Genomic DNA, 24,903 nt, shown 5'->3' with positions numbered 1-24,903 from the left:
GAATAAAACTTACTCTTATTGCAATATTTTTTGATTCACTACTGTTTTACTTGATATTATATTTCAAGTTTTATATAAATATATATAAATTTATAAATATTATATTTAAATTATATACATACATATACACACATTCATGTAAAAATATATACATACATACATATATATATATTTTGGTACTGGGGATTGAACCCAGGGGCACTTAACCATGGAGACACATCCTCAGCACCTTTTTTTTTAAATTTTTTTTAGTTGTTGATAGACCTTTATTTTATTTGTTTATTTATTTTATATGCAATGCTGAAATTGAACCTAGTGCCTCACACATGCTACTCAAGTGTTCTACCACTGAGCTATAGTCGCAGCCCCTCAGCCCTTTTTTATATTTTATTAGCGAGAGAGTTTCACTGAGTTGCTTAAGGACTTGCTAAGTTGCTGAGGCTGGCTTTCAACTGGAGATCCTCCTGTCTCAGCCTCCAAGCTACTGGGATTATAGGCATGCACCATTGTGCCCGGTTAAGTTTTGTATATATTTTCATAAACCAATTTGAATACAATGTTAGTTTTTAAACAATTTTTAAAATCAAGTTTGAGTTTAGAGGTTAACTGGCTGGCTTCATACTATGAATTTGAAGATTTTCATAGTTTTCTAAGGACAGGAATAGTTTAATAACATTTGAGTTAGTTCTTTAAAGGTAAGCAGTTCTTTAAAAGTAAGTCTTGGAATCATCGGATCCCATTGCATACTTTCTTCTTCTTTTTTTTTAAAGAGAGAGAGAGAATTTTTTAATATTTATCTTTTAGTTTTCGGTGGACACAACATCTTTATTTTATTTGTATATGGTGCTGAGGATCGAACCCAGCGCTCCACGCATGCCAGGCAAGCGTGCCACCGCTTGAGCCACATCCCCAGCCCAAATACCTTCTTTATTCTAGTGGATTTTAAAGTACTTTCCCAGCTTTTTATGCTGTAGTAAATCATATTTAGTTCCAGAGCTTTAAGTTTCCTGGCTTGCTTTGGAAAAACTATAAATATAAATTAACATTTGTGCTATATCTTTCTTCTAAGGAGTTCAAATTTCATTATGGCAGTTACAGAAATCAGAATATCAGAATATTAGAGTGGGAAGTAACCTTAACAATAATCGAATTTAACCTTCTCATTTTATAATTGAGTGCACTGGAACATTAATTCTCACATAATTTAGTCTCAGGAAGGCAGCTCATTGGGGACAACTTGATATATAAAAAAGGGTCATGTAAAATATATAGTCAGAAAGTAATATTTGGTTTAGAAAATGCCAAGATCCCTTAGATCCAAGGTTTAGACAAACTGATGAGCCTTTAGCCAGGAATGGAAATAAATCTCTTGACAGATACTTTGCTAGAGATAATCTATCATTAACCTGATTAGTTGCTTTTTAATAAATAATTCTTTTTGTTGCTCCTTTTTTTTTTTTGGTACTGGGATTGAACCCAGGGATGCTTAACCACTGAGCCACATCACCAGTCCTTTTTATTTTTATTTAGAGACAGGGTCTCCCCGAGTTGCTTAGGGCCTTGCTAAATTGCTGAGGCTGACTTTGAACTCACAATCCTCCTGGCTCAGCCTCCTGAGCTGCTGGGATTACAGGCATGTGCCACCACCACACTTGGTTTAGTAGCACTTATTATGTTGAGACTAAGAGGAAGAGAAAACTTAGATAACTAAGTTCCTTTAGGTAACTCATCATCACCTAAAAGTGGAACTACTTGGAGCAAGACCATGACCTTCTTTTGTCATATCTTGGACTCTTACACATTCAACTTACCAAGTCTTTGTCTAAAGTCCCAGGGACTGATCTGCTTCTTATGCTTACAGTATCTTCTAAGTCTTCTGTAAATGATTCACTCAAATCTAACTCAGATCGACTCCGGTCTGGAGAGAGAAAAAGAAAAAATAAGTATATCTTCTTACTTTGGAGATAAGTTCTTATTTTTCATTGCAAATGTTTCTTCCTTATTTCAATTCTTTTTAGGCACAGAGCATGGATAGTCATGCTAACAGCCAGAATCAATAACTTCATGCAGTTTATGTTACAATAATCTTCTGCTTTACTCCTAGAATTTAAAAAATCTCATAGATTGGGTCTTTAAACTTGGAAAATAATAATTAATAATTAATCTTTTTAATTTTGTTTTTCATAGTACAAAACAAAATTGAACCCAGGGGTGTGTAACCACTGAGCCATATCACCAACCCTTTTTAGTTTAATTTTTTTGTGTGGGGGGGTGCTAGGGATTGAACCCAGGGCCTTGTGCATGCAAGGCAAGCACTCTACCAACTGAGCTATTCCCCAGGCCCCTTTTTATTCTTAATTTTGAGATATAGTCTCACTAAGTTGCTTAAGGCCTCATTAAGATGTTGATGCTGGCCTCGAATTTGCAGTCCTCCTGCTTCAGTCTCCTGAGTAGCTGGTATTACAGGCATGTACCACTGTACCTGGTGAACATTAAGCATTCTTGATTTCAATATTTAGAGAATTTACTGTACTTTCATATTTGACATAAAATACAAGTTGACCAATTTTAAATATCTACTTTCAAATGATATACCAAGTTCCTTTCACATAAAAAGGGAGTGACTACCAATCATTGAAAGGAAGTTCACTAGGCACCAGAACATTCTTCCATCAATAAAAAATCTTTTTTTTGGGGGGGGGGTGTCAGGGATTGAACTCATGGGACACTGTATTTTGTATTTTATTTAGAGACAGGTTCTCACTAAGTTGTTTAGCACCTTGCCATTGCTGAAGCTGATTTTGAACTTGCAATGCTCTGACCTCAGCCTCCCAAGCTGCTGGGATTACAGGCGTGCGCCACTATGTCCAGCAACAGATAACGTTTTAATGTTGAAGACTTCATCATGAAATCAGTTCTATATATGGACCTAAACTTCATAATTATGACAAATTTATCTAGAGTTTCCTCATTCATAGGTAAAAATATTTGCAACATAAATAATACCTGATTCACTGGATTGCTGTAATCATGAACTAAAATGATATGTGAGAATGTGCCATACAAACGAAAATGGTTATTATTAATACCTTAATTCAGCTTGCAAACAAGCTCCTTCATTAAACCACACAGTGGTTTATCTGGATATAGGGAACTTCAGTCCACCATATCAGTTGAACGACAATTTCCTTGCACTCTGGGCAAGTGTTATGTATCATAGCAAACATATTCTGGAACCACTTATATTTCCTATACTTCTATACCGATACTCTAATATAGCTCTAAAACTTGAAGATGATGCCTAACAATAGTATGCACTCAATAAATAGATTTGCACTTGGGACCACCTTCAAGCAGTTCTCACACAGGGAGCCTACTACCATAGGTACAAGAATTGGCAACTGTTTTCTGAGGCAGAAAACATACACATGGTATAACATAAAGCAGCCAATTCCATCTGATTGGGTCATTTTTTTTTTTTAACAACAGAGTAGTCATGTTGTAACTACCCACCTGAGGAAAGGGAAGTCCCAGACACTTCAATGGAAGGTGTGCCTGAAGTGTTTCTGCGGTGACTCTTTGTAAGCTCCTCAGAGGTGCTTTCAATGGCAGCCAAACCCATGGAATGTTCAAAACCACGCTCCTTCCCACAAGGTAGAAATGAAGAAAGGAGCATTATACTGGCCGTAGTTTAAAATCCCTCTATAGAAATAAACATACTTCAGTATAAACACACTTGTGCATGTTCCTTTTTAAGAGAAGTGAATTGACATTTGAAGGACCTTTGTCAGAAAACCACATGATGCCTAAACTTGCTATCAATAATTGCTATCGAAAATAGATTTCCAGAGATTTATTATTTAATACAAAAGGTAGTTTGAGTAATTTTTCATTCACAAAATGAGTGTTTTAAAATATGGTTAGTACAATGGTAAAGGTAACCTCAATGCTATATAAAGTAATTTTAAGAATCTGGCAAGTGTTATACCCTCAGAATAGCACTTGAGCTTAGAAATGTGTTTGGTCTTATATTTGCCCCCACTCTCAACATTCCTTCTCCTCAATCACCTGATATAGTTTGAATTTAGAATGTCTTCTATTCTAAATTGGAGGCTTTGTCCTTAGCTTGGTGCCATTGGTAAGTGGTGGAAAGCATTTGGATGTGGGGCCGAGTCAGAGGTTTTAGGTTATTGGGTGAGTATCCTTGAAGAGAATTGTGGAATGCTGGTCTATTTCTGTCACTCTTTCAGTTCTTGCGTACAATATTGTGCTGCCTTACCACAGGCCCCAAAGGAATGTGTCATCCTGACCATGGTCTGAAACCTCCAAAATCGTGAACAAAATTAAACCTTTATTCTTTTGGGGAGGTACTGTGGATTGAATCCAGGGGTGCTTTACCATCACTGAGTTATATGCCCAGTCCCCCCTTAGGGTTTTGCTAAATTCCCAAGACTGGCCTCAGAATTGGTGTTCTTCCTGCTTCAGCCTCTCAAGTGTCTGGAATTACAGGCATGTGCCACTGTTTCAGGCAATCTTTCCTATTTTAACATTGATTTTCCCTAGTATTTGTTAAAGTAATAGAAAGCTAACTAATACCTTATCTCCTCTGTCCCCATTTAATAGGAAACCATGCCACCTTTTCTATCTGGAAGGTTAAGTGATCAGAATATGACTGGTTATTTCTACATTAGAACTAAAGTTTCATGCATAGTGCTTATCCATGCTCATGAGTGGGAACTTTCCTAGCTTATAGGAATAAGTGAGCTGTGTGTGTGTGGGGGGGTGTAATAAAATAAATATTTTTACATGTGGCAGACTTCAGTCTGAGATGGGCTTTCAAGTAACATATGATAAAGGAAACCTGTATCCCAACTTTGTCCATGCCCATAGAAGCTTGACTACTATATCATCCCAAGCTTGTGTGACTAGTAAAAACAAACAAACAAAAATGTTCCTTTTGTGAATTGAGCTGAAGGTTAAATGTCCATGCTGGTGGTATCATGGTGTGATAATGATCAAATCTGAAAAAGACTTTTCAATTCTTCCTTCTGTAAACAATCAAAAATTGCCTTTCAAAGTCTTACAGGATGGGGGCTGATGTAGCTCAGTGATAGAATGCTTTAGTAGGATGTGCTGAGGCCCTGGGTTCAGTCCCCAGTACTACAATCAATCAATCAATCAATCAATCAATAAAGGACTTCTGTCAAAGGTCAAAGTCTTATAGGATGGAATTCCCTTTTTGTTGCCTTCATCTTAGACATTCAGACATACTTAGATAAACTCACTCCATAGAGATATGACTCTCAGTTGCTTAGCATACTAAACAATTCAGCTGCAATAAATACTGGTCTTAATCTTTCATTGTTTTCCAACAGCTAAGACCTGTAATAGGAAGTTTATAGCTCTTAAGTTCTCTAAATGTCATAGACCAATGTGGTTTGTCAAAAGCATGACAGAGGTCAAATAGACAATCTAGTTTAGGTTAGTTTTTGACACTGCCTCAAGAAGTTCTTCACATGCAGAGCACTGTAATGAATCAAGACCAAGTTCCTTACAGGCAATTATGATGATGGCAATACTGCCAATATTGAGCACTAACAGGCCAATTAATATTATACAGTCATTAACATGCAATACGTGCCATGGAATTTCCAGATGTCAAACCTAAAATTAACAGATTACATCATAGCAGAGGACAGTTTAGAGACTATCATGTTGTACAAGTTCTCCACTCAAAAAATTACTTCTTACATGCTAAAACAGAAAAGAACATTGAAACAGAGATGCTAAGAAATAGGAGAAATTGAGAAGATGTGACCTCGCTCACCATTTAACTCTATATACCTCTTCCCTTCATTGTGAAAAAGCAAATGTGCTTCATGAACTGTGATGCTGTCTTATTTTTATTCCACAGGCAATATTTCTCTTTGTCTCTCTTTTTTTCTTAGAAAACACCAGTTTAGACCAGCTAGAATTCAAGAGATCTACATAGGCACTGCCTATGTATATGTAAATAGACTCAAGTCAATTGCAGGGAATTTCTGTTGACAGGTGATTTTTAATTATTATTATTATTATTACTATTATTATTATTATTATTATTATTATTATTTTGGTACCAGGCATTGACCCAGGAGCGTTTAACCACTCAGCCACATCCCCAGCCCTTTTTATTTTTTATTTTGAGACGGGGTCTCACTAAGTTGTTAGGGCTCCACTAAGTCACTGAGGTTGGCTTTGAACTTGCCATCTTCCTGCCTCAGCCTCCCAAAATGCTGAGATTACAGGTGTGCGCCACCACGACTGGCTTGACAGGTGATTTTTGCTTCCTAATCATCTGAAAGGGCTGGCCCTTAGGAAGATAATCTTTCTTTCTTTTTTTTTTCTGTACTAGGGATTAAATTCAGGGGTGCTTTACCACTGAGCTACCTTCCCAGACCTTTTTAATTTGAGACGGGGTCTTGTTAATCTTCCAGGCTGGCCTCAAATTTGTGATTCTTCTTCTTCAACCTCCCAAATTACCAGAATTATAGATGTGCACCACTCTGCCTGGCCAATAATCCTTATTTTGAGAAAAACTTGATTATTATTATTATTATTATTATTATTATTATTATTTGGTTATTGGACTGATAGGTGCTACCCAGTGGCACAGCTGCACCAGCTGCTAAAATTTTTTAAATACTTTTGTATTAGTTGCTGAACAGCACTACTCCTCATCTACCTCCCCCTCCCCATGTTTCCCCATAATCCAGGTTAATGAGTAGCATGGAAGGGACCCCAGGATACTGCCCCAGCCAGTATTTATTCTGATTACTCAGTGTCCCTGCCATACCAGTTACTAAATATTTTGCATATCATTCCTTGTTAGGTCACAAAGAAATAAGCATAATCAACAACTATCTGTGTACTTTTCTGACTACTGAACATAATCAGCTTGCTGAGCTTAGCATAAATGTTTATGAAATTTAAAATACGCCTTTTATCTTAGCAAGTACAACCTAGACTGTGTTTAAACAAATCTATTATTGTTATTAAATCAGTCTGAATGCCTTTTGGCTCTTCCTTAAAAATATTTATAGAATCTGATTGCTCACCGCCTCCACTGTTATTTCCCTTTTACAAAGCCCAGTCTCTTGCTTAGAATATGACAATGGCCTCCCAATTGGTCTCCTGGCTTCCACTCTGCTGAGGGCCATTGCCAAGTAGGAATGACGCATCGAAATTTCCTTGCCAGCGTACCCCATGTTAAATGGACTTGCCTTGGAATTTCGCTGTTGACATTGCATGTAAGGTGACCTTGCTCAAGGACCAGGGTGGATCCAGGATTAGGGTGTATCCTGCAGGTTTGAGGAAGTATCCCGCTCCTTGGGTTTAAGGCGTTCCGGTTTAAGACAAGTTTAGGGCGTTCCCGGTTTAAGACTATGGGTTTTAGGGAAGTTCGATGTTGAGGATTATTGCTGCTGGAAATAGGGCGTTCCTGCTACCTGAGCTCCCTTTGAGTTCTCGTGAGATTCAGAGAGTATTTTGGGAAAAAAGCCTCGTGGAGTAGGTGAATTGGGCGGCGGCAGAACTGGGATTTCCCCAGAGTGTGTGTAGAGGCCGGTGTGAGTTCGGGAATAAAGAATTGCTGTTTGAATCTACAAGGTGTGCGGTGGCTCGTGATCTTGTGCCCAGCCAAGACATTGGCACCACTCTTGTTGCCCTGCAGTTGCTTCTCAACAGTTCCCAGATCCTGCTTAAACAGAAGGCAGATCCTATCACTCCTCTGCCTCAAACCCTCCAGCTTCCCCCATCTTAACCTGAGTAAATGTCAAAGTACATGCAGTAGTTTTCGGGTCCTATTTGGCCTATGATCTCTTTGAATTCATTTCCTAGTACCTTCCCCTTCATTTACTACTTGGATCCTTCTTGAATGTGCTAGGTGTATAGCCCCTCAGGGTCTTTGCACTTGCTTTTCCTCAGGAGGCATTAAAAATATTTTAGAAACTGGTTGAGCCAGGTACAGTGGTGCCCGCCTATAATCCCAGCAGCTCAAGAGGCTGAGACAGGAGGATGGTGAGTTCAAAGCCAGCCTCATCAAAAGCGAGGTGCTAAGCAACACAGTGAGACCCTGTCTCTAAATAAAATACAAAATAGAGCTGGGGATGTGGCTCAGTGGTCGAGTGTCCCTGAGTTTAATCCCTAGTACAAAATAAACAAACAAAAGAAACTGATTGAACAAGTCACTGTCCATTCAAGATGGAGGCTAGCTGTAGGTAAGTAAGCTGCTTTCCCCAGGTGCGCCTGCCAAATGTCATCATTGTCTCTGCCTGGAGGACACCTAGATCCAAACATTTTACTTCCTTCGAGTCTTTGCTTGACTGGTGCCTGTCATATACTAAAACCTCCACTAAATATTGGCTAAGTCAAAGAATTGTGGTTCATATATAATGTTTCTTATATATACATGCCAGCAATCTATACTGTTTATTATTTAATTAAAAAAATATATCAGCTGGTACACGCCTGTAATCCTATCAATTCAGAAGTCAGAGGCAGGAGGATCACAAATTCAAGGCCAGCTTCAGCAACATAGCAAGACCCTGCCTCAAAATAAAAACTAAAAAAGACTGGGGATGTAGCTCAGTGGTAGAGTACCCCCGGGATTCAATCCCCAGTACCAAAATAATTTTAATAAATGTAGTAGATGCTAATTCATTCCAAGAAAGACTTCCAACAAATATTTCATTAAAAATTTTTCTTTCTGTTTTAGTCTGCTTTTTCACTGCTGTGACCAAAACACCTAACAAGAACAATTTAGAGGAGGAAAAGTTTATTTGGGGCTCACAGTTTCAGAGGTCTCAGTCCATAGATGGTCAAGTCCATTGCTCTGGGCACAAGATGGAGCAAAACACCATGGTGGAAGAGGATGGCAAAGGATAACAGCTCAGGACATGATAATCAGGAATCAGAGAGAACTCTCACTCACCAGAATGGAAATATATACCTCAAGGGCACACCCCCAAGGACCCACCTCCTCCAGCCACACGCTACCTGCCTACAATTACCACCCAGTTAGTCTCTGTCAGGAGATTAATGCATTGATTAAGTTAAGGCTCTTATAACCCAATCATCTAATCTCTAAATTTTCTTTCATTGTCTCACACATGAGCTTTTGGAGGACACCTCAGATCTAAACCATAACACCTTCCAAATACTTTCTCCATCTTCTCCCTTAAAAGAGAAAGGCAACATAAAATGTACTTTACCACATGTAAAATATTCCATTTAAGCATTCATTATGTGTTGACACCTTATTTTAACGGATACATAGAACACTATAACAACATTTCAAGGTTCTACTTTTCCAGGTGCAAAACAGCTTGGAGAAATTTTAGTGCTGTCCACTTATGAATATTTTGTCTGAGAAGAAACATGGAGGATTAAAATCAGAGCCTTCAACACATTCTTTATATTTGTTTAAACCATTCAACAATGTAAATCCCAGCATACAATGCCACCTTTACATCTTGTCTTTCCATTTCTTTTTCACTTTGGGTTTTGGGCCAAAAACTAAGGATGCAGGAGTCTTGGTCCTGGTAAAGAAATTTTTACCATTAAATGACATAAATGACATGCCTGAGATACAGAGAGGTTAAACCCAGTCATGCCTTAATGGTATAGTCAAGTCCCAGAGGCTGGGGGTCTCTTTACATTTGTGTACTTACTCTGCTGCTGATTGAGGCCACACTTCGAGTGCTTGGGGCTGGTGACCTCTGAGTGATTGGGGTCATACCATTGCTCCAGATGCTCTTTGGGGTCCCAGGTCTGACCTCTTGGTCCATGAGATCTGAAGAACCGATGCTTCCTCTAATGATAAAGCACATTCTGATTTTAACATGGTAGCCAAGCAACAATCAAAGACACAGGCAGGGGACAGCCTCAAAAACAAAACAAAACAAACAAACAAACAAAAAACTGATGAACACATGTGACCTACACTTAGTTCGAAAGAGCCGCACTGGAATTGCTCAGCAACTATCACATCACCCTCCTCCTCAAGACCCTCCAAGGGCTCACTGGGTTTAGCCCCATTTGCCTGACTCCAGGGTCTTTGGAATTGAGCACCCCCTGAACTTTTTGACTTTACTTCCCAGTTCTTACCAGCATCCTCCCAGCCATTCTACATTCCTGAGTATTCTCTCAATTCATCAAGTTCACTTCTACCTCTAAGGCATTTTCCTTTCTCCCCACCCAATATGCCCCCTGTGTCTGTAAATCTTGTCCATTCCTGGAGGCCAGAGAAGTTCGGCTTTCCTTGTGAGGTCTTTCCTGTCAAGCACAGGCCTTGTTCAACTGTCCTCCCCTTAGTTGCTGCTGACTTTTGGTCTTTGCCGTACCATTTAGTAAGAGATTTGGTCGTGATAAAGAAGTTGTCACCATTAAATGGCATTTAAAACTTCAGAATGTCTTATTTGGTTCCCTAATTGATCCACACTTGTGGGCCTTGGTGTTTCTTTGATCTGTGAGCTCCTTGGGGACAGAGTCTATGTTATATTTACCATGATATCTCCAGCACCTTCATAGTGCCTTGATACAAAGAAGTTACTCAGTACATGTTTTAATCAAAGATCAGAAATTATATTTCATTTCTTTGTTGTTTTAGTGTTTGACCCATGGTGCATATTTAATAGATGTGGTATAAAATAATGATGTTTGCTAAATGGGTTTGAATCACTTTCATGTTTGCTAAAGTGATTTAATTTCATTCAATAATGATAAAAGAAAAATAATTTCTGCCTTCCAGATGATCACAATTTTCTTATTAAAGAGAGCTTCATAAGTAAATGTAGAGTTTCGACAAATCACAATTTAAGTGTTCTAATTTTATCCATCATTAACCCCCAGTGCACACAAAATATGCTACAAATTATGCTGGGATGTATGCAATATATGCTGAGTTTCATTCTCTTAGTTACTATCTTAATAAGTCATGAAAGTAAGTATATTATTGGCAAAGCACACCAGCACTGGTTAACAAGTGATTTTTTTTTTTTTGGCTTACAGTTGAGTCAATCATAGAAACCAGATAGAATAAAGGAAGGATCTTTTTTTTTAAATGTCTGAACTTACATATATCATTACCACAAGATAAATCTGGCAGAATAAAGAATAGGGAATGACCATCAGAGCTGTCAACCACAACTCTGAGTGATTGTTTTTTCCATTCTGGGCACTAGAGAAGCCATAAAAGTCAGATATAACCCGATTAACACTACCATCTTCAATAACTATGCAAAAAGCAGCTACATTTACTGAATATTTTTTAGGTGTTAGCCAGTTTCCATTGCCCAACATCCCTGTAAAACTGTATTGTCACAGAGCTTGGAAGAAAGTAAAAATAAAAATGTAGCAGTAAAGAAGTTTCTTACCAAGACTCTGAAACACAAGTACCAACCCTGCCAGCCTTTGTAATAAATGCTACTCTTCAAAATTTGAAAATGTTGAGGCTGGGGGCTAGGGTTGTGGCTCAGAGGTAGAGCACTCGCCTGGCATGCATGAAGCACTGGGTTCGACCCTCAGCACCACATAAAAGTAATATAAAGACATTGTGTTCACCTATAACTAAAAAATATATATTAAAAAATGTTGGGGCTGGGTTGTGGCTCAGTGGCAGAGCACTTGCTTAGCATGTGCTAGGCACTGTGTTTGAGTCTCACCATGGCATATAAATAAATAAATAAATAGTCCATTAACAACTAAAAAATATATTTTAAAAAATGTTAAGAAAATCATTAAAATGTTAAAAGTAAAAAATTCTATTTTAAAGAGTAAACTGAGTCTTGGAGAGGTTAAATAATGATTCCATATATGTATGCATACACGTGTTTGTAATTACACACACCTGTCACCACACTACCATGCTGTCACACAATACATGACAGTCAGGATAAAAATAGTATTGTCCATCCACACAAAGCCTGAGTCCATTCTGGTTTCTCATACTGCTCATGTATCATTTCATCAAGATAAAATCATTTCAACCAGGGGAGTTCTGCACTAATAGAATAAATGATCAAGAAGAGAATCTGAGGATCAGAGTTAGGGGTTAGTTTGTTGGGATTTGATTAAAATAATTTTGAAAATTTTCTGGCAACATCCCTTTGACATTATGTAGATCTTCAGGCTCCTCTTTCTAGAACTGATATTCTAAATTATAGTGGTATGAACTCAGCTCAGGGGGGACTTGTGATTGTGTTTATTGATCCTGACAATGAGAAAAAATTTTTTTTCTGATCCAGTAGATTGTTGTAATTTGGAATTTTAAGTTTCTGGGTGATTTTCCCGAGCCTTCCTACCTCAGGTATTATACTGCTACATTTGACAGTAGCTAGTCATAGTCCTACCTTTCCAAGTGTTTTCTGTTCATCTCAGGAAGGCCTTAGGGGACCTGCCCAGTGCTGTGGTGTGGTGACCATAAGTACTCTACTCTCCTAACTATTATCATAAAAATCTTTCTCCTTATTGTTTTAGGTAAAATAGTTTCAAAAAATAAAGGCTGGGGTGAATAGTGTACAACAGAACCAAGAAATTACAAGCAAAAGGTTTCATGTGGGCATTTCTGTTTGTGTGTGTGCTGAAGATATTCTCAGATCCAGGTGGTTTGGACAAAGTCCCCATGGTGGATTAGCCCTACTGAAACCAAAACTCCTACTTGTGTAGAAGCTCTGGCAGAAGTTGATTAATTATGGTGATGACATTTGAGAGGCGATCCTGTAATAAGGAAAGAATTCCTGTGATCGTAAGTCAGCTACTGGAAATCATCGTGGCCAGCAGCATTATCTCAAAAATGACATGCACTTTCTCATTTGTTCCTGACATTTACTGTAAGCCTCTCAAAAATATTTTCCTTTCAGTTGATTAGACTAAGAAAAGGTTTAGCCTAATGAGGCAGATCATAAATATTTGGGTGCCAACTCTTTTAGATGTTATATAAAACATGACATAAAATACATGAACCTTTGCCACTTAAATAGAAAGAGGGAAAACAGCATCCCGAAGCCTAAATTAAAGCAGATAAGTTTAAAGACCAATTAAGAAAGAGCTATTTGTGATTCAGATATCATGTTACTGTGATTAAATAAGAAGAATTAGATCAGTGCCAACCAACCTTCAAGCTCAATGGGTTAAGGGAAAATGGGCAAGAAAGCGATACATGTATCTTATTCTAACAGGGACCAAGTGACGGGATGTGACATTGTCTGGGGAGCTTGGTTATCATGGGTTACAGAATGACACATTTTCTAGGTTAGAAAAAAATCTCATTTCTTCAGGATATAAATAAACTTTTAAAATCCCCCAAATCTTGATAATGACTTTCCAGATGTATCCATTTCTGGATAGAGGATCCAAGGATAAGGGACAAAGACTATAATTTAATGAGTTGCCATTTTGGTTCATATAATGGTTTCCCAGTAATCATAGCCAGGAAAATAATTTCTTAAGAAACAACCTTTCTAGAGTCTAGAAATCCTACCCAAGGACATTCATAGTCAGTGCCTGACAGGTGTTGGAGTGCAATGGTCTAGCTCTTCCAAACAAAATTCAGGGACATAGTTCATGCTCCAGATTCCCCCGTGAAATCAGGCTGGGTCCTGAGACTTAGACATATCTTAGATAGCACCATTACTTAGCTTCTTCACCTTCTCCATTCTGCCTCTCTTACTCCCTTACTGGTTTTTGTGGATTAATAAAATTAAAATTGGATTAATAAAATTAATAACTTGCTTGCTTATGAATCCTTGTTTGAGGGTCTATTTCTGGCAGAGAATGATTGAAGATAGAGACGTCCCAAAATCACAACACCGTGACTACTCATCCCAACTTAGAAGGGACTCAGAATCACTGCATTGAATAGCATTCTCTTTATCAACTATAATTTACAATTATATCCATTTAAAAACTCTCCTTTAGGGAAATGAATTACAGTAGATGGGGTAGAGAGAGAAGATGGGAGGGGAGGGGAAGGGGGATAGTAGAGGTTAGGAAAGGTAGCAGAATACAACAGTCACTAATATGGCAGTATGTAAAAATGTGATGTGTAACCGATGTGATTCTGCAATCTGTATTTGGGGTAAAAATGGGAGTTCATAACCCACTTGATTCTAATGTATGAAATATGATATGTCAAGAGCTTTGTAATGTTGTGAACAACCAATAAAAAAAAAAGAAAAGATAAAAACTCTCCTTTGTCTCATATGTTCAGTCTCTAGCAACTAGCAATTTGTTTTACTCTGAGAGTCTGCTAGGCCTTTCCTAGCCCATTCATATTTTCTCCTGCTTTGAAACCACTGAAAAGAAATAGTCAATTAGACATCTGCTAAAACATCATTTCCACTCTTTTTAGAAAATATTTCTTTAGTGGTAGATGAACACAATACCTTTATTTTATTTTTTATGTGGTGCTGAGGATCGAACCTAATGCCTTACACGTGTGGGGCAGGCGCTCTACCACTGAGTGCCTCAGTCCCACCTCCACTCTTTTCTGATATACTTTATAAGGTTATTGGGAAGACTGAGATAGCACATGTACATTACTTATAAGAGTGCAGTCCTACTCCAGATAAAGCATTAATTTCCAGGATATATAGAGAGCTCAAAAAAATTAACACACACACAAAAATAACCCAATCAATAAATAGGCTAAGAAACTGAACAGACACTTCACAGAAGAAGAAATACAAATGGTCAACAAATATATGAAAAAAAAATGCTTAACATATCTAGCAAATAGAGAAATGCAGACCAAAACTATACTGAGATTCCATCTCACTCCAGTCAGAATGGCTGAATACAAGAATACAAGCAATAATAAATGTTGATAAGGATGTGGGGAAAAAGGTACACTCATACATTGCTGGTGAGACTGCAAATTGGTACAACTCCCCTGGAAAGCAATGTGAGATTCCTCAGAAGACTTGGAATGGAACCATCATTTGACCCAGTTATCCCACTCCTTGGTATATACCCAAAGGACTTAAAATCAGCATACTACAGTGATGCAGCCACATCAATGTTTATAGCAGCTCAATTCACAACAGCCAAGCTATGGAACCAAACTAGGTGCCCTTCAAACAATAAATGGATAAAGAAAATATGATATATACACACACACACACACACACACACACACAATGGAATATTACTCTGCCATATGAAAGAATGAAATGATGGCATTTGCCTGTAAATGGATGGATCTGGACACTGTCATGCTAAGCAAGATAAGCTAATTCCAGAAAAACCAAAGGCTGGATAGTCTTTCTGATATGCAGATGCTAACACATAACAAGGCGGGTGGGAATAGAAGTTCATTGGATTAGACAAAGGGGAATGAAGTGGGGGCATGGGAATAGGAAAGACAGAAATAATCAGACATAACTTTCCTGTGTATATGTATGAATATACCACCAGTGAATCTCCACATCATGTACAACCTCAAGAATGGGATCCTAATTAGAAGAAGTTATATTCCAAGTATGAATAATATGTCAAAATACACTCTACTGTCATGTATACTGAAACATAATTGAAATATTTTTAAAAAGAGGAAATAAAGAAGAGAACATAATGCATGAATATAAAAATTTAAATAATAAAACAATATTATGGGGGGAGTAATATCCAAGCTCAGCTGCTCCAGGAAAAGACCAATGAACCATGAAGAAATCTGCATTGTGGAGGAGAAAGGAGAATAATTCTCAAACTAAGTCAGGTAATAGCCCAAAGAAAGGGGGAGCTCACGATCTCTTTAGATGATGGGAATTAAGAAAAGATGGGACATCTCCTGCCTCAACTTTCTTAGGAATCATTTTGGGGATAATGGAACACATCTCTTGCTGTGGCGGTCCATTAATGAGTCATTATGGTGATAAATACATGTTCCAGGAAAAGGACATTTTGCTTTATTGATCTCCAGAGCACTTCTTTTCTTTCTTAATAGGAAAATATTGTTCTTAGCATGCTTACGCCAAAGCAGTCCTGACTACTACATTCCAATTATCTGTAAACCATTTCAGGTACTTACAATTTTAAAAATAGTTTACTTAGGGACCTTCTCCATTTCATAATAAGAAGTCTCCATGTACATTTACAAGGTTTATAATCTTACACAAGCCACCCAACTTCTCTGTGTCTTTTTCCTTGTCTGTAAAGAGAGATTAAAATACACTGCACAAGATTGTCTAGGGCTTTGTTTCTCAAACTAATAAAGAACTAGTTTTTTGGCCAAGCACATGCCTGTAATCCCAGGAGCTCAGGAGGCTAAGACAGCAGGATCCTGAGTTCAAAGCCAGCCTCTGCAATTCAGTGAGGCCCTAAGCAACTAAATACAAAAAAAGGGCTGGGGATGTAGCTCAATGGCTGAGTGTGGTTCAATCCCTGATACCAACAAAACAAAACAAAACAAAAAACTACTTTTTTATCAAAAAAGAACAAGAACTCCCCATGTCAATACCCCAGTATTTTGTGAATCATGTCCATATGACTTTATAGCTTAGATTATTTATACTTAGCAGTAGATAAGACACAAGGAGTAAACCTGGGCAGATAGATTCTAAAATAAATATAAACAGTGTGATATTGGGGAATATTCTTATTTTTGTTCAGTAACTGTAAGACAAATAACTTAAAATGGCATGATCTAATTTTTTGGTAGGTCTGGAGCCTTTCTTTTTCAATAAGAAACTCTGTCTTGCCAGGTGAGGTGGTGCAAACCTGTAATCCTAGCAGCTGGGGAGGCTGAAGCAGGAGGACTGTGAGTTCAAAGCCAGCCTCAGCAAAAGCAAGGCACTAAGCAACTCAGTGAGACCCTGTCTCAAAATAGGGCTGGAGATGTGGCTTAGTGGTCAAGTGCCCCTGAGTTCAATCCCAGGTACCCCCCAACACACACCAAAAAAGGAACTGTTTTTCCACTTTTGATATAGTATTCTTCTTAAACACTAGTCCCAAAGAATAAGCCAAGATGGCTCAACCCCAGAGGACTGAGGAAAATGAGCAACACTTACCTTAGCTGCATATCATTACTAAGTATTTTATATATACTGCGGATTGAATCTCAAGGGCGTTTTACCACTGAATTACATACTCAGTACTTTTTATTTTTTTATTTTGTGACAGGGTCTCACTAAGTTGCCAAGGCTGTCATCTCTAAATAATTTTGAACACTACTACCTCAGAGATCAGGAGTCCAACAAGCAAAAACAAAAAATGAGATTTTTATAGCAGGTTTTTGTGGGTGACAGTATGGGGCTTCCCTAAAGGAAGACAAATGAAATTATTTCAAGGGCAAAAACAACTGTAATTTACATTTTTTAATCATAAAAAGAATTTATCTAGATTCTTGAATATTTGGAAAATACTGAACAGTGATGATCCTTTGATAGTGGATGAAAATGACTTATTCTGTTTTTATAAGGATTTTTTTCTGTATGGATTTACATAAAAAGATACCTGCTTGCAAGAATGCTATAGGGAAAAAAGAAATAGGTATGGAGAGTCATCATGGGAAAGAAAAACAATAGTGAAAAGAGGGTATCTTCTAGGGAAATACTCTGGTCTATATTCTAAAATGATCACAGTGAACTGAGCCCTGGGTTTGATGATTAACACCACAAGAAACAAACAAAAAAGATTAGGATTATAGGGAGAATATAATTCTGTTTGCAGAACCTAAGGAGAAAAGAATGTCTGCCAGTTTTACTGCCTGGCTTAGCAAAATTACTGCAGCCCCAAGTAAAGAAAAGGGAATTAACATAGGGGTGTGCCGGGCATGGTGGTGCACACAGCAGCTCAGGAGGCCGAGGCAGGAGGAACGCGAGTTCAAAGCCAGCCTCAGCAATGGTGAGGTGCTAAGCAACTCAGTGAGACCCTGTCTCTAAATAAAATACAAAATAGGGCTGGGGATGAGGCTCAGTGCCACATCTGAGTTCAATCCCTAGTAACAAAAACAAAAAACAAAAAACAAAACTAGGGGTGGCTCTTTTTTCTCATCTCTAGCTTTGATATCACACTAATAGTGAAAATAAGCCTTGATTTATGTATCCACAGGATTGAAAAAATCAAATCTGATGAGAAGTGACAATGCTCTTAGCTGTCCTACTTTTTGTTACTTTTTCTGACAAGTGATAGCTTTGTGCACAGGAGAATCTCACTTGGCCCTTCTGACAATCAGTTGGAGGAAGTGGAATTTAGGGAACAATGCCTGAGGCAATCCAAATGATAAAATTATTAATATTTTTATAAGTTGCAGGAAGTGCATATGACACTTAAAGTTTTCTATTGCAGAAGCTTCAATACAAAAAGATCAAGCAATTAAATGAAAAGGGGAAAAGGTACACTCTTACATTGTCGGTAGGAATGCAAATTGGTGCAACCCCTCTGGAAAGCAATGTGGAGATTCCTCAGGAAACTTGAAATGGAACCACCATTTGACCCAGTTATTCTAGTCCTCGGCATATACCCAAAGGACTTAAAAATCAGCATACTACAGTGATGCAGCCACATTAATGTTTATAGCAGCTCAATTCATAATAGCCAAGCACCTAGGAACCAACCTAGGTGCTCTTCAACAGATGAATGGATAAAGAAATTGTGGTAAATATACACAATGGAATATTACTCTGCCATAAAAAGAATGAAATTATAACATTTGCTTGTAAATAGATAGAACTGGAGACTATCATGCTAAGTGAAATAAACCAATCCCAAAAAACCAAAGGCTGAATGATCTCTCTGATATTCAGAAGCTAACACACAATAAAGGGAGGTGGAGAGTAAAAGTTTATTGGATTAGACCAAGGGGAAAGAAGGGAGGAGAGGGGGATGGGAATAGGGAAGGCAGTAAAAGACTTGGACAGAACTTTCCTCTGTTCATATACGAATACACGACCAGTGAAACTCCACATCATGTACAACCACAAGAATTAAATCCTAATTAGAATAGTTATTCTCCATGTATGTATGTCAAAGTACACTCATCTGTCATAAATATCTAAAAAGAAAAAAATCAAAAAGAAAAAGAACATATTTGACCTGTACATCTCCATTTGAACTACAGTCCTGAGTCCCCAGACACTTGTATCCCTGCTGGTGACACAGACAATTCCAACAGCTCTAAGTCCATGAGGAAGGTAAATGCTTTCTCTTTCAACTAAAAAATATCCTCCTGACTTTCTGTATTATGTGTTGGTTCTCTAAGTGGAGATACTTTACAGATAGCCAGAAGTCCTGTTTGGATGGAAATTCATCAACCTCATCCCCAAGCTACCTGATTGCCAATGGTATGTGTCTTACCTGTCTGAACCAGGGGCTGACTTTAAACTGCGAAAATTTTGGCTGTCGAAATCCAAGCTGTAGCTCCGCCCACTTTCAATTTTTGGAGTTACAATTTCTCCTCTGGTTGCTGATCTGAACTTGCTAAGTAGAAATCTGAAATTATATATATATTTGTAGGTATTTAAAAGTAAGATAAAAAAGTATTTAAAGATATTTCAAGAATATAATTCTTACTAAATTATGTTATGTGCATGTATAAATACATCCCAATGATCCCCACTATTATGTGTATTATAATGCATTAATAAAAACATAATACAAAGAATAAAATTCCTAGTACTTTGTATTTTTGGAGGGGCAAGGTACCAGGCACTGAACTCAGGGGCACTTGGCCACTGAGCCACATCCCCATCCCTATTTTGTATATTTTATTTAGAGACAGGGTCTCACTGAGTTGCTTAGCACCTCACTAAATTGCTGAGGCTGGCTTTGAACACAAGATCCTCCTGCCTCAGCCTCTGGAGTCGCTGGGATTACAGGCATGCTCCCTCACACCTGGCTTCCTAGGACTTTGAATAATAAATAGTTCTTCATTAAAGAAGCCCTGGGCCTCAGGCATTCTGGGGAGTCCCAGTACTTCCGCAGTATAGTGTCACTGGTGGTAAGGTAGAAGGGTGTGACATTCTTCCAGGACCATACTACCTGCTGGTAAGCCAGGACTCTGTCCCTGCTAAGCAAAAGACCACCTATATAGGGAACTCAGCACTATAACCTGGGGAGGGAAAGTATCACTTGGCCTGGGCATATTTGCAGAATAGATTGCTCACACTCACGTGGCTCAGAGAGGGGGCTAATCCTTTGAGACAAACTGAGGTAGCAACTTGTTAGACTGCATCTCCATGATAGCAGTGACTGCCTTTCTCATTCCCTACCACTTTCTCTGAGCCTAGAATGATATGTGGTACATATTAGAACTAATCAATTCTTGTGGAATGAGTGACTAAACTCATGTGGTGGAAGCCATCTATATCCTCCATGACATTTCTTCCTGTCATAACAAAGTTTGAATAATGGAGTGCCTCATGTTAGATGAACACTTATTGAATTTCCATTTTACTAAATTATTTGAAACTTAAACAGAAATAGCTTTTCAGGAACCCTGATTCAAACACTGATATTACAGAGGGCCCCAAACATGGCAGTTTCCAAGAGCAATTTAATAATAATAATAAAAGGCTATAATATTCTTTTGGGGGATGGCATTGGGAAAGACCAGTTAACTTACTTTACATTCAACAGTTTTCTAGGGGAAAAGTGGATTCCAAAGGTACTGGCAGGATCTTAATAGAATCTGCTAAGTTGTCTCTGCTTCAAAGAACCCCAGAAGTGTCACTGTCAATTGTCAGAAGCTTCAATCTACTGGAAAATTGATTTCTTTTTGGTGAAAATGGCACTAATATAATGTCAGTTTATGCTGCTCTGAGAACCAACTCGTGCATATCCCCACCTGTGCACCTCTATTTAATGTCTCCTCTGCTGGAAATCATTCTTCCTCCCTTTTGATATCCTGAGCTCCATCCATCTGTCAAGGTCCACATGTTTTTTTTTTTTTGTTTTGTTTTTAAATTTTATTTATTTATTCATTTTAGTTCTTATGGACCTTTATTTTATTATATGTGGTGCTGAGAATTGAACCCAGTGCCTCACATATTCGAGGCAAGTGCTCTGCCACTAAGCTACAACCCCATCCCCCAATTTTTTTGCAGGGGGTGTTACTGGGGATTGAACTCAGGGGCATTCGACCACTGAGCCCCTCCCCAGCCCTATTTTGCATTTTATTTAGAGAAAGGGTCTCACTGAGTTGCTTAGTACCTCGCCATTGCTGAGGCTGGCTTTGAACTCGAGATCTTCCTGCCTCAGCCTCCCAAGCCACTGGGATTACAAGAATGTGCCACTGCACCTGGCTACAATTTGATGTCTTTCTTGATAGCTCCCATTACCCCATCAAGTAGGAATTTATTATTTAGCTACTCACTTAATACTGAGTAAGTTATAGCCTTATGACATCTCTTGGGATTTATTAGCACTCTGCCTTGTTTAGAGAAGCTTTTGGCAACTCATATTGCTATTTTATATTTTCCTGCGATTCTTTTTATACTTATTATTATTTTGGGTACCAGGGATTGAACCCAGGGGTACTTGACCACTGAGCCAATTTCCAGCCCTATTTTGTATTTTATTTAGAAATAGGGTCTCACTGGGTTGCTTTTGCTGAGGCTGGTTTTGAACTCATGATTCTCCTGCCTCAGCCTCCTGAGCTGCTGGGATTACAGGCATGCACCACTGTGCCTAGCTCTTTTAGACTTATTAACTTTTCATGTATGAACCTTTTCTTTCCCAACTGGATGTCAAATTCTTTTTTTTTTCTAATCCTTTTAATGGGGATTGAACCCAGGGTTGCTCTACTACTGAGCTACGTACATCCCCAGCCCTTTTTACTTTTTATTTTTAGTATTTATTTATTTATTTATCTTTGTGCTGGGGATTGAACTCAGGGTCACTCAACCACTGAACCACATCCCCAGCCCTATTTTATTTAGAGACAGGACCTCAATTGATTGGCTTAGTGCCTCGCTTTTGCTGAGGCTGGCTTTGAACTCATGATCCTCCTGCCTCAGTCTCCTGTGCTGCCGGGATTACAGGTGTGCACCACCATGCCAGGATTAGTTTTTATTTTGAGACATGGTCTCACTAAGTTGTCTAGGCTGGCCTAGAACTTGCAACCTTTCTGCCTCAGTCTCCTGAGTTGCTGGGATTCCAGATGTGTGCCACCAAACTAAATAGATGTTATATCCTTTGAGGACCAAGAACCATGGATGCCAGTTTTCAGTTTCAGCAGGGCCCAGCTGAGAGTCATGAATGAGTCAGGATTTGCATAATTCATTGTGTTGGTGGGTTACTTACTGTCTGTCAGCTCAAAACTCTACTTAACTCTGCAACCTAGTCTGTGATGCTTGGACTGGGATCTGCAAATGGTAGCTCCTAGCAGCATTTGGGGGGGCTCTGAATCACATATTCAATCAACCACTGATTGTTTTTCAGGAATCAGGCACTATGCTAGATATTGCAACACAAAAGCAAAGAAGCCACTGGTCTAGCACTGAAACAGCTTACAATTAAGAGTGGGAATGGGAAAGTCAGAGTGTAATGGAAAGAGTGACGCATAGGCCCAAGGCATTGTGGGAGTCCTGAGATGAGATAAATGGATTCAATGTGAGATGAAGGATTGATACCTGGGATAGGATATTTGGGAGACTTTGGATTTTCTTTCCCATTCATCTCTGCTAAGTAATGAAGATGTGGTTAATCAAGAGTGTTTGAGTTAGATGACATTTAGAGTTCAATCCCACTCAGAGTTCAGGATTCTAAAAAAAAAAAAAAAAAAAAAAATCCCAGACTTGTTTTTAGAGCCAGATAAAGGCTGAGACACTGTCAGAATTTCAGGCTGCCTTCTGCTGAGAAAATGAAGCAATGGTACCTGGAAAGGATCGTAACGTGACTTGGCACATATTAGAACTCTTTCTACTTTGGCCACAAAACTGTCCAATAGCTGCCTCAGAAACAAAGACTACACAGTACAGAGCTGAGACAGAGCAATTTGCCTTTTGATCCTCAGAGTCTGCATGGGGACAACTCTTCTAGATGAATTCTCTTGCTCCCAGGTCGCCTGTGCCTTCTGGCATCTTGCTGCCCTGTGTATCTCCCATTGCTGTGTTTAGTACTTGACACATGTATTTGCTTTCTGAATTCAGTTGAGGTGGCTAAATGTTGTTGTTGTTTTTTTCTCCTTAAAGAATCCTGAATTTTAAACAGGGGATAAAATGTGTGAAGCTCAAATAAGATATCTCTGCTTTGAGTGTATCAGTGCTCAGGTTGGTGGGGAGGAGCATCCTACAACAAAGGTAGTCGTCACCTGTTTATAGACAATACTCTTCCTGACATAAAACCTTCTACCTAGAAGTAATGGGAGCAGATATGTGAAAAGAAAGAACTCATACATGCTTTATTTACCAAAAGTGGAAAGTAATTAAAAATGCATTTCCTGAGAAGAATGCTAAGAAACTATTACTTCAGTTGAGTCTCTTGCCCTCCTCAGGGTCACTGAAGCAATAACAGACTTGAAAAACAAAGGAGTCTTTATTTCAGAGATGACTGAAATAAAAATTCAATTTTCCCTTCAATAAGCTGTTTCTTACCCCTTTCTCTTGGGCCCATCATGGCTGGCTTTCTGCCCAACAGAAGGCGAAGTGTCTGATTTCTCCACATCCTGGCGGGTTTGTTCTTGGCTTCGTACTTCTTCAGATCCTCATTAAAAACAATCAGAAGACAAGTTTACACACAAAATGGCCAGAGATGAGAGCAAATTTCTTTTTTTCTTCTTCTTTTAAAATATTTGAGATTTTTTTCTTTTCTTTCTTTCTTTCTTTCTTTCTTTCTTTCTTTCTTTCTTTCTTTCTTTCTTTCTTTCTTCACTGGGGATTGAACCCAGGGATGCTTTACACTGAACTACATCCCTAACCCATGATTTTTTTTTTTTTTTTTTTTTTTTTTTTGGTACCAGGGACTGAACTCAGGGGCATTGAACCACTGAGCCACATCCCCAGCCCTATTTTGTTTAGAGACAGGGTCTCACTGAGTTGCTTAGCGCCTCGCCATTGCTGAGGCTGGCTTTGAACTCGTGATCCTTCTGCCTCAGCCTCCCAAGCTGCTGGGATTATAGGCATGTACCACTAGGCCAGCCACAGCCCTTGTTTTTAATTGATTGATTGATTCATTGATTGATTTGAGATGGGGTCTCCATAAGTTGCTTAGGGCCTTGTTAAATTGCTGAGGGTGGCCTCAAACTTGCAATCCTCCTGCCTCAGACTGTTGATTCGCATGGGTTAAAGGTGTGTGCCACCATGCCCAATGAATGCAAATTTCTATTCTGCAGCCACTGTCCCACAAAGATTCTTGTGCTAATCCAGAAAAGTAAATGCAGAGTAAATGGTAATGACATTCCCACCTCAAATTGCTCAGGTACACACTTATTTCTAACTTGTTGAAATATTATAGAATTAACTAAGGACTAAGATTAGGACTCATCTATGGGAGGTTTGCTGGGATAAGCTTTCCTGGGGAAGGAATACATCAACCCTCTATAGGGCGGAGAAGTCTGGGTTCATGACAACTTCAAATCTGTAGAAGCTGAGTTTTAGCATGAGATTATAGTAACGATAACCTCACTTCTGAGCACATAAGCCAGTCATCCTGGGAGGGCACCTGTTCCCCATCTGTGAAAGCCCTTCCTGGAAAGTGCCACACCCAGAAGTGGCAATGGAATCAGTTGTAGGGCTCCCAGTGCAGTCAGCCAGACTTAAAAGCAAGGGTACTAGTCTCCTATCTATGAAAGATGAGATAGTGTAGGGATAGGCCAGAAGATGCCTGTCTACTGGGCACGAGAAACATGCTCCCAAGGACAAATTGTACTTAATATTTAACCAATTAAGTTGTAGTTTGTAAGCATTCTGAAGGTGTTATTTGCATTTG

The 24,903-nt window shown here is 38.7% G+C and overlaps 1 protein-coding gene across 2 annotated transcripts in view; it reads right to left on the bottom strand.

The window, feature by feature from the left end:
- SYTL5 (synaptotagmin like 5) overlaps window positions 1-24,903 on the bottom strand; it is a gene marked incomplete at both ends in the record, with an annotated part of 121,102 nt that overhangs the window by 34,372 nt on the left and 61,827 nt on the right. For both annotated transcript variants that reach the window (XM_081277015.1, XM_081277016.1), the window contains 5 exons: window positions 1,812-1,918; window positions 3,514-3,643; window positions 9,711-9,852; window positions 19,333-19,467; window positions 23,571-23,679. In XM_081277015.1, coding sequence (XP_081133141.1) covers window positions 1,812-1,918; window positions 3,514-3,643; window positions 9,711-9,852; window positions 19,333-19,467; window positions 23,571-23,679 — 623 coding nt within the window. The remainder of the gene's footprint in view (window positions 1-1,811; window positions 1,919-3,513; window positions 3,644-9,710; window positions 9,853-19,332; window positions 19,468-23,570; window positions 23,680-24,903) is intronic.

The sequence above is a fragment of the Spermophilus citellus genome (assembly GCF_964194105.1).
Source record: "Spermophilus citellus genome assembly, chromosome: X".
Taxonomy (NCBI): Eukaryota; Metazoa; Chordata; class Mammalia; order Rodentia; family Sciuridae; genus Spermophilus; species Spermophilus citellus.
Note: the sequence above shows the minus strand (reverse complement) of the source record. Positions and strands in the feature narration are given on the sequence as shown.